We start from the raw sequence: 10,732 nt of genomic DNA, 5'->3' as shown, positions 1-10,732 counted from the left end.
CCTGGACATGTAAGTAACATGAATAATAACTGCCCGAAGGCGTGACCACGACAACTTAGATAAAAGTCAATGATGTTTATTATGACAACTCCGCATCACAGCAGCAATAAAGGAAAACGTAAAAGTCAGCAAAGAATAAATACAGTTCCTGAGTACTACAGCATGGCAGGAGCCACAGGGCACTGGTAGTGTGAGATAGTTCTTATGATCTTCTAGATGGAAAGTCCTTACCAGGCCCGGCTGTAGCAATGGAGATAACCCAGGATTGTACCAGCTGGTGTTCCAGGAAGAGCTGGGTTGCTGAAGGTAAAACAGCTGCTGTGGATACTGGCTGGAACCAGACTGTTGTTAGCACGGAGTGGATACTGGCTGGAACCAGTTAAATAATAAATGAACTTTGGGAGCGATGAAATGTGAACTGAAATGTAGAACTTGAGAGCGGAGAAATAATAATTCCGGTGGAGAGTGGTAAAGTGTAGAAAGGACACCGGCCCTTTAAGGGAAGCTGTATTCTGCTGGAAGCTGAGGCTGGAAGCAGGTAGTGTTGTAGCTGGAAACAGATGAATCCACAATGGATTGGAGAGTCAGGCTACACCGCAGGTGGAATGCTGGTGCGGGTCTCTATGGTGGAAGTCTTGAGACAGGAGCTGGAACCTGGAAGACAATCATAGAAGAGAGACAAACAGGAACTAGGTTTGACAACCAAAGCACTGACGTCTTCCTTGCTCAGGCACAGCTTACTTATACCTGCAGCAAGGAAGGGGTTGGCTAGGCAATTATGCAAATCAACAATACAAACAGCAGATTGGTGGAAATGATCAGATGACAGAATCCAAGATGGCTGCGCCCATGCAGACACTTGGAGGGAAGTTTGGTTTGTAATCCATGTGGTCTGGGAAACAGTAATGGCGGCGCCGGCCACCGGAGACAGGAGACGCCAGGCTGATAGATGCACATTTAACCACGCGGGCACAGCGGAGGCCGCGGCTGATGAAAACACCACTCTGACACTCTGCATGTGGAAACTCAGGAACAGCGGAATCTGGTCCTGGAACGCTGAGCCCGCCTTAGGAGGCATCTGAAGGGTAAGTAATGGCGTCCAGATACCCGGATCGTGACAGCACCCCCCCCTTTAGGAGTGGCCCCAGGACACTTCTTAGGCTTTAAAGGAAACTTTGCGTGGAAATTTCGGACCAAGGCAGGAGCATGGACGTCAGAGGCATTGGTCCAAGAGCGTTCTTCAGGACCATAGCCCTTCCAGTCAATGAGATACTGAAGTTGACCGTAACGGTGGCGTGAGTCCAGGATCTTGGCCACTTCATACTCAACGCCTCGTTGAGTTTGGACTTTCGGAGTTGGTGGAAGTGAGGAATGAAACCGATTCAAGATTAGTGGTTTCAATAGGGAAACATGGAATGTCCTGGGTATTTTTAAGAAGGGAGGTAACTGGAGTCTGTAAGCAACAGAATTTTAAAAGGACCGATGTAGCGAGGTGCAAACTTCATACTGGGAACTCTTAACCTCAAATTCTTCGTGGATAACCATACCCGATCACCCACCTTGAGAGCAGGAACTGCTCGACGCTTCTTATCCGCAAACTTCTTGTACCTGAACGATGCCTTGAGCAGAGCTGATCGTACGCTCTTCCAGATATTGGCAAACTGATGCAAGGTGATATCCACTGCGGGAACAGAAGTTGCTGGAAGCGGTTGGAACTCAGGGACTTTAGGGTGGAATCCAAAGTTGATGAAGAATGGTGTTGAAGAAGATGAAGAATGATACTGGTTGTTATGACAGAACTCGGCCCAGGGAAGTAATTGAACCCAGTCATCTTGAGAGGAGGACACATAGATGCGGAGGAAGGCCTCCAAGTCCTGATTCACCCTCTCAGTTTGACCATTGGTCTGAGGATGGTAAGCCGTGGAAAACTTTAACTTGACTTGGAGGACTTGACATAAACTTCGCCAGAATTTGGCTGTGAATTGAACTCCTCGATCTGAGATAATTTCTTCTGGAAGACCGTGGAGTCGGAAGATCTCTTGTATGAATACTTGAGCCAACTTGGAAGCTGACGGAAGACCGGTGAGAGGAATGAAGTGTGCCATCTTGGTGAACCGGTCAACTACCACCCAGATGGTATTGAACTTGTTGCACATGGGCAAATCTGTAATAAAATCCATCGACAAATGGGTCCATGGTCGACGGGGAACAGATAGTGGAACCAGTTGCCCCGAAGGCGACTGGCGGGATACTTTATGTTGAGCACACTTTGGGCAAGATGCAATAAACTCCAAAACGTCCTTTTTCAGAGTTGGCCACCAATAGGACCTAGAGATAAACTCCAGGGTTTTTTGGATACCTGTATGTCCGGCAAAACGGGAAGCATGGGCCCAATGCATGAGCTTCTTCCTTAGTGTTGGCTTCACAAAACTTTTCCCTGATGGGGGCGTAGAGTCCATCCCTACCGTGGAGAATGCCAACGGATTTATAATAGGATGCTTGTCTGAAGACTCTGACTCATTTTCTTGCTCCCATGAGCGGGAAAGGGCATCGGCCTTGCGATTCTGAGAGCCCGGACAGAACTGGAGTTTAAAGTCGAACCTGGAAAAGAAAAGTGCCCATCTGGCCTGACGAGGGTTGAGACATTGTGCGCCTTTTAGATATAGAAGGTTCTTGTGGTCTGTAAGGATGGTGATTGAATGAGAAGCTCCCTCCAACAGATATCTCCACTCCTCTAGAGCGAGCTTGATGGCTAGCAACTCCTGGTCGCCAATGGCATAGTTGCGCTCCGCTGGGGAGAACTTCCGTGAGAAGAAACTGCAAGGATGTAAATGACCATCTTTAGCCCTCTGAGATAACACCGCTCCTACTCCAACGGAGGAGGCATCCACCTCTAAGATGAAAGGAGAGTCGACGTCAGGCTGTTTCAGGACAGGTGCAGAGATGAACCTCTGTTTTAAAAGATGAAAAGCTTGCATGGCTTCTTCAGACCACTTGGACGGGTTAGCACCCTTCTTGGTGAAAGCAGTAATAGGCGCCACAATGGTGGAAAAGTCTCGTATAAACTTTCGGTAATAATTGGCGAACCCTAAGAACCTCTGGACCCCTTTGAGGGTCGTGACAAGATGTACTAGGCACCTGTCTGGTATCTAACACAACGCCACTGTGGTTGGTCAATTCATCATCCTGGCCATGTGATATAATGGCATATACCAGACGCTGGGCGTATTTTTGCTGAGTGGGGTTCATCTCCCGCAACTCACATGCTAAATGGTCTCCAATAGCTTCAAATCTATCCGGTCTGTTTTTTAGGACCTCCTCTGCCTGCCTCAGAATTGTATCTGACCTGCTGGACGAAACAGATCTTCTAGGGATAGCTGGCCGGCATCTCCTTCTAGCCGGAAGCTGGGGTGTTCCCATCGCCGCCTCACTCTCCTCCAGCTCCGGCCTTACAGTGGCTTGGTCTGCCGGCTCATCCACTGCAGGTTCCACGTCCAGCTCCCTCGAAGACAGCTGAGTTATCCAACAAAATGAAGAAAAATATGTGAAAATAATAAGGCAACAAATTAAACAAGAAACAGTGACATCTGTATTGTGCGGACACTTACCGGATCCACACTCTCCTCTTCCTCAGGCTCGAACATCTCGGGCGTGTTCGGCTCCTCCGTGCTCCGCGCTGTCCTCGAAGGTTCCTCATCCAATACGAACTTCATCAAGTCATAATACCATAATGTTGGCTTCTTGACTTGATCTGACCCCGCTCCTGAACGTTGGGAATCTTTGTATTTCCTGTGCTCCTTAAGAAATACTGTCCTCAGATTCTGGATCTTCCTCTTCACCCACTTGATGTCGGCACCACTATCTTGGGTAAGGCTGTACCTGGCCAATTGCTGGTATGCCAGATTTTTCTTTCCTCTGTTGGCGTAATCCCTTGTTCCCACACGCCACAAGCACTCATTGGCCTGGTAGAGATCGATGAATCCAGCCCAGAATTCACGGTTTGCATCCATGTCTCTGTGAAAGGTGAGATTTAATTTTAAAATATTAAAATCATAACTTAACACAGTAATCAGATATAATATAACATTGGCCGTGCCAGGAGACCATGGTATGTGTAGCTGCAAGCCACTGCAGCAGAGTTACTTTTCAGTACGGGAATTGCTAGGACCTTTTATGTTTGTCTGTTTATATTCTCTATGTACCTCTGTGACCAGGCCCAAGCCTGTGTATGCTGTGCTACAGTGTCTGATGTCATTAAAGATACTGTGGTTATAACCTGAAAATCTGTCTACGAGTCCTTATTTACAATACCCATGTTACCAAAAAAAAAAAATATATATATATATGCACAAAATAATATAATAAAAATGTTTGTGTGTGTATGTATATATATATATATATATATATATATATGTAGAGAAAACAAATGGAGGCTGCAGGCAATGAGTACACGACTTATAACTCTTTTAATATGAGTATATGTATACATACATCTAGTTTCAGTATCATAGCACAGAGGGCTATCACTGGCGCCTCCGGACAGCACACACAGAAAGCCGCTACCTGCCGCTCATCAGATACTCCTGGTCTGAGACCGCACACCGTCGGGTCAGCCAAAAGAAGTGTCACACCCCCTGACGAAGTCCTTGGGACGAAACATGTTGGCATGATAGTGGGACACTGGACGTACTACGTCTCTTTGGCTTACCTGACGGTGTGCGGTCTCAGACCAGGAGTATCTGACAAGCGGCGGCTAGCAGCTTTCTGTGTGTGCTGTTCGGAGGCGCCAGTGATAGTCCTCTATGCTGTGTTACTCAAACTAGATGTATGTATACACATATACTCGTATTAAAAGAGTTATTAGTTGTATACTCACTCCCTGCGCCCTCCATTTGTTTTCTCTAAATGTGCATCATTGAGCTTGTGGTACGGCTCTATCGGGAGGACGCTGCAGGGAAATCATTCAGTGGATGATAATCAGAAGCCTGTTTAAAAATTGACAATACAGGATACGTGAATTTGCGTGATATAGTTTTGACTTGTTATATATATATATATATATATAATACAAAAACGTACCTTATTAAAGCAGATTAGCCCAGTGATGTGTATATAACTGTGATTTGATTTCTGCTTTCCTGGAGTGGCAGTCCTTTGCTCCTGTGTAAATATATATTTATATATGCTTCACTTTTTGCACATTTTGTTATATTACAACCTTATTCAAAAAAGGGAAAAAAAACACTTTTTCCCTAAAAATTCTATACACAATACCCCATAATGACATTGGGGTATATTTACTAACATTCGTAATTTTCGGAAAAAGGTCAAAGTTCAATCACGAATGACATCGAAAGTGTAAACTTGCAACTTTTTGAATTGATTACGACTAATTTACTAAGCTGTCGTATTCTGCATTTTCATTTGTTCCGATGTCGATGTCATTCGTGTTTTTTTTACATTTTTTACGGCAGTGATTAGCAAAACACTGCCGACTTTTTAAAAATGAATCTCGGACGGATCTGTGTGATCCGTGCTGGGGTTCATTTTTTATTTTATTTTAAACTAAACACTGTAAAATCTCTAAAAAAAATTGCGTGGGGTCCCCCCTCCTAAGCATAACCAGCCTCGGGCTCTTTGAGCCGATCCTGGTTGCAGAAATATGGGGAAAAAATTGACAGGGGTTCCCCCATATTTAAGCAACCAGCATCGGGCTCTGCGCCTGGTCCTGGTTCCAAAAATACGGGGGACAAAAAGAGTAGGGGTCCCCCGTATTTTTAAAACCAGCACCGGGCTCCACTAGCTGGACAGATAATGCCACAGCCGGGGGTCACTTTTATATAGTGCCCTTCGGCCGTGGCATCAAAAATCCAACTAGTCACCCCTGGCCGGGGTACCCTGGGGGAGTGGGGACCCCTTCAATCAAGGGGTCCCCCCCCCCAGCCACCCAAGGGCCAGGGGTGAAGCCCGAGGCTGTCCCCCCCATCCAATGGGCTGCGGATGGGGGGCTGATAGCCTTTGTTGAAAATTAAAAGATATTGTTTTTAGTAGCAGTACTACAAGTCCCAGCAAGCCTCCCCCGCATGCTGGTACTTGGAGAACCACAAGTACCAGCATGCGGGGGGGAACGGGCCCGCTGGTACCTGTAGTTCTACTACAAAAAAAATACCCAAATAAAAACAGTACACACACGCCGTGACAGTACAACTTTATTACATACATGCACACTTACAGTCATACATACTTACCTATGTTGACACGAGGCTCGGTCCCCTTGTCCACGTAGAATCCATGGGTGTGCGTCATGCACACTGCCGGGGAAAAAACCTCTGCCCACCAATGTATATAATATATCCCCTGGCCACCAATGCATTATGTCCCCCGGCAGTGTGCATGCAGCATGTGTTCTCAGTACACAGCATGTCAATATGCATGCTGTGTACTAGGAACACATGCTGCATGCACACTGCCGGGGGACATTATGCATTGGTGGACAGTGGATATATTATATACATTGGTGGGCAGCGGTTTGTCCCCCGGCAGTGTGCATGCAGCATGTGTTCTCAGTACACAGCATGTCAATATGCATGCTGTGTACTAGGAACACATGCTGCATGCACACTGCCGGGGGACATTATGCATTGGTGGACAGTGGATATATTATATACATTGGTGGGCAGCGGTTTGTCCCCCGGCAGTGTGCATGCAGCATGTGTTCTCAGTACACAGCATGTCAATATGCATGCTGTGTACTAGGAACACATGCTGCATGCACACTGCCGGGGGACATTATGCATTGGTGGACAGTGGATTTTATCAAATTCATTGGTGGCCAGTGTTTTATACATTGGTGGCCAGTGTGTCATTGGTGGCCAGTGGTTTACACATTGGTGGCCAGTGGGAACACTGTCCTATACTTACCGAAGACGCGCTGCTCCTCTCTTCCACGATGCTGCGGCTGGCTGTGCTGCGGCTGCGCTCCTCTTCACTGACGGCCAGGAGTTCCTCTGATGACGGACGGACAGGCGTGGCGTTCCGGCGGCGGGGCGGAGGATCGTGAGGATCGTGAGTATCGTTCATCGCTGATACATACACAATGAACGATACCGCACATTGTATATGTCGGTATCGTTCAGATTGACTTGCATGTATCAGCGATGATAGACCAGCGATGAACGAGCGCGGGGTCGCGCATCGTTCATCGCTGGTATATACACACTGCACGATTTGAACGAGTTCTCGTTCATTACTGAACGAGATCGTTCAAATCGTGCAGTATTATCTACAAGTGTGTAGGGCCCATAAGCTTTGAAAAATCTGATTCAGTGAGTGTTAGCCCCGCCCAGCTGCTAGTGTGCATGTGACCTGTGCACAACCTAGCCTGCTGGGCAAGTGCACCTTCACTGTTAGTGTCGGTAGGTTAGTGATTTAAAAATTTCACTTCCCTGCCTTGACCTTGCACCAACAGATCACGGCGAGCACAGGATAAAAAAGAAAAAATATATATTATGCCATACACCTCAATGCCCTTGATACATTAAATCCCCATTACGGCAGCCAAGTGTCCCCATTTTACACAGTATGGCAGGCAAGAGTCCCCATTTTCCACAATACGGCAGCCAAGAGTCCCCATTTTCCACAATACAGCAGGCAAGAGTCCCCATTTTCCACAATACGGCAGGCGAGTGTCCCCATTTTCCACATTACAACAAGCAAGTGTCCCCATTTTCCACATTACGGCAAGCAAGTGTCCCCATTTTCCACAATACGGCAGGCAAGTGTCCCCATTTTACACAATACGGCAGGCAAGTGTCCCCATTTTACACAATACGGCAGGCAAGTGTCCCCATTTCACACAATACGGCAGGCGTCCCCATTTTCCACATTACGTCAGGCGTTCCCATTTTACACAATATGGCAGGCAAGGGTCCCCATTTTCCACATTACGGCAAGCAAGTGTCCCCATTTTCCACAAAAGGGCAGGCAAGTGTCCCTTTTTTACACAATACGGCAGGCAAGTGTCCCCATTTCACACAATACGGCAGGTAAGTGTCCCCATTTCACACAATACGGCAGGCGTCCCCATTTTCCACATTACGTCAGGCGTCCCCATTTTACACAATATGGCAGGCAAGGGTCCCCATTTTACACATTACGACAGGCCAGAGTCCCCACTTTACACATTACGGCAGGCCAGAGTCCCCATTTTACACATTATGGCAGGCCAGAGTCCCCATTTTACACATTACGGCAGGCAAGAGTCCCCATTTTACACATTACGGCAGGCAAGTGTCCCCATTTCACACATTACGGCAGGCCAGAGTCCCCTTTTACACATTACGGCAGACAAGAGTCTCCATTTTACACATTACGGCAGGCCAGAGTCCCCATTTTACACATTACGGCAGGCAAGAGTCCCCATTTTACACATTACGGCAGGCCAGAGTCCCCATTTTACACATTATGGCAGGCCAGTTTCCCCATTTTACACATTACGGCAGGCAAGTGTTCCCATTTCACACATGATGGCAGGAAAGTGTCCCCATTTTACATATTATGGCAGGATAGTGCCCCCATTTTACATATGATGGCAGGCAAGTGTCCTTATTTTACACATGGTGGCGGTGGGGAGAGAAAGAGAGAGGGAGAGGCTGACTTCCTCCCGCTCAACTTTGCGGCGCTTGGTGGTTCCCCTGCAGCTTGGCTCCCCCTCCTGGCCTCCTCCCTCCTGCCGACTACCCAGCTCGGGGGGCGGAGTTTCGCGGAATGATGCGGGTGCGTCGTGACATCACGACGCACCCACGTCATTTTGCAAAACTCCATTCCTGAGCTGGGTACTCGGGAGGAGGGGGAATCACAAAAAGTGCAGCGGCGGGCGCCCCGTGCGTTTGCACAGCTCACCTGTCGCAAGAAATGGCACTGAGCTGGGGTGATATAAAGATCAGTGAGGTCACTCTGTCTCCTCTGAATCCTCCTGAGCTCCGTGTGTCTGTGGCTTCTGCTGCTGCTGCTGCAGGGTGAGGACTGTGCTCTGATTGGCTCTCTGAGTCAGTGAGAGCCAATCAGAGCTACCAGTGGGCCCTGTTGCTAAGCAGCAGCCTAGAGAGGGGAGGGGACTGACTGAGCAGGCTCATGTCTGAAGCAGAGAGAGTGTAAGACAGCCTCCAACGAACTTAGGAAGTTTCCCTGATACAGACACAGCAGCAAGGGGAGGCATAGCTATTGGGAATTAGAAAAAAACAAGCACCATCGGAAGACCATCAAATGACTCATTCGATGGTGAAAAACATCGGGAGGGCACCATTAAATGCTAAAAACACTACCATCAAAACAAAAACATTGATGGTTCGGAAACATCGACCATCGATGTCCATCCGTACACCAATGTCCTATGACATCACCAATGTCTTATGACATCACAATAGCTCCCCCACTTCAGGAGACACACAGGCTGAGGAGACTCATTTCCTATTGGAAAGCCGACTTATCAGGAAGCAAACCAAAGGAGACTAATATTATTATTATTATCTGTTATTTTCTTCTGTGCGGCCAGATACCATGGCAGCACAGCGCAGTGTGCTACTGCTCTGCATCCTGTACCTTCTCTGTGGTGCAGAGCTGTGTAGTAGCTGCTTCACCTGTCTGAGGACAGCTACGGAAAGGGCAAGCATTTGCCGATATGCACAATCTATAGAGAAGATGGATGGCGTCGAGTGCCTGGAAAAGATACGGAAAGGGTTTAAACCTTTGGAAAACATCCCACTACCGTTTACAGAGATGAGCAAGATTAGAGAGCATCTGGGAGGCTTTAATATAACAGTCAGAGAGATCAGACCATCGCTCTCTGCAAAGGACTGGACAGCGGCATTTGGGCTAATGATAAAGGATTACATCAAGGATGTAAAATCGATGGCAGCCAGGAACCCAGCTGAGAAATGTGTACCCAGGTGCGGGATACAGAAAGCAGCACGGGTGTTTCGGTGTGATGAGTGCACAGTGCAGGACTGCAATGCAGCTACAGAGTGTTTCCCTGGAGGACATCTATGTGAAGGAGCGCGAACTGACCAACATTTTGTGCGTTACACCTTTCACCCTTCCCAGCACAATAACAGTAACATGGATGCTGGCCCGGAACCTCAGGGTGGCGGACATCAGTTATTGTAAAACCATATATATGGGGGAAGATCTGCACATCCTGATTAATCCCACTCGTAAATACCACGAGGGAACGTACGCCTGTCAGGTTAGGGATGCGGACGACGATGTGATAGCGGAGATGTTTTATTTCCTGAATATCACCCGGAGTAAAGCAATCGAATACTCTGAGCTGGAGGATGCTTTCAACGAGGTCGTGAATGCAGACGTCAGTCCAGAGGATTTTAGCAGCATTGCACACGCTAAACCGCCGCCCTCTGGGAGTGTATCTTAGCAGTAGTGGGAACGAAAGATTAACAGAATTGCGAATAGAAATTTCTTAGCAGTTTCTGAGTAGCTCCAGACTTACTCAGCCATTGCGACCAGCTCAGTCCTTTTCGTTTCCAGCGTTTGCCCAACCACTCCCCCGCTTCTCCAGCCACTCCTGCGTTTTACAACTCGAACGCCTGCGTTTTTTCCGCACACTCCCATAAAACGGCCAGTTTCCGGCCAGAAACACCCACTTCCTGTCAATCACACTCCGATCAGCACAGCGATGAAAACGTTTCGTTATGCTGTGAGTAAAATAACTAACTTT

At 47.7% G+C, this 10,732-nt stretch overlaps 1 protein-coding gene across 1 annotated transcript; it reads right to left on the bottom strand.

Moving 5' to 3' along the window:
• Positions 1-1,324: 1,324 nt before the first annotated feature.
• LOC134990254 (uncharacterized) lies at positions 1,325-5,189 on the bottom strand. Its single transcript, XM_063950669.1, has 4 exons — positions 5,080-5,189; positions 3,609-4,014; positions 3,067-3,513; positions 1,325-1,453 (listed from the first exon to the last, which is right to left on the bottom strand). The coding sequence occupies exons 2-4, from the start codon at positions 4,008-4,010 to the stop codon at positions 1,325-1,327; spliced, it is 978 nt and encodes a 325-aa protein (XP_063806739.1). The 5' UTR covers positions 4,011-4,014; positions 5,080-5,189.
• Between the last annotated feature and the right edge of the window lie 5,543 nt (positions 5,190-10,732).

Source organism: Pseudophryne corroboree, chromosome 2 (assembly GCF_028390025.1).
Source record: "Pseudophryne corroboree isolate aPseCor3 chromosome 2, aPseCor3.hap2, whole genome shotgun sequence".
Classification (NCBI taxonomy): domain Eukaryota; kingdom Metazoa; phylum Chordata; class Amphibia; order Anura; family Myobatrachidae; genus Pseudophryne; species Pseudophryne corroboree.
Note: the sequence above shows the minus strand (reverse complement) of the source record. Positions and strands in the feature narration are given on the sequence as shown.

Excerpts from the sequence above, each read along its gene's own strand:
- LOC134990254 (XM_063950669.1), bottom strand. The coding sequence starts at position 4,010 with ATGGATGCAAACCGTGAATTCTGGGCTGGATTCATCGATCTCTACCAG. Across the intron at positions 3,514-3,608 it reads AAGAGGAGAGTGTGGATCCG|CTGTCTTCGAGGGAGCTGGA; the intron begins GTAAGTGTCCGC and ends TGGATAACTCAG. Across the intron at positions 1,454-3,066 it reads TTCGCCAATTATTACCGAAA|ACTCCAGTTACCTCCCTTCT; the intron begins GTTTATACGAGA and ends TGTTGCTTACAG.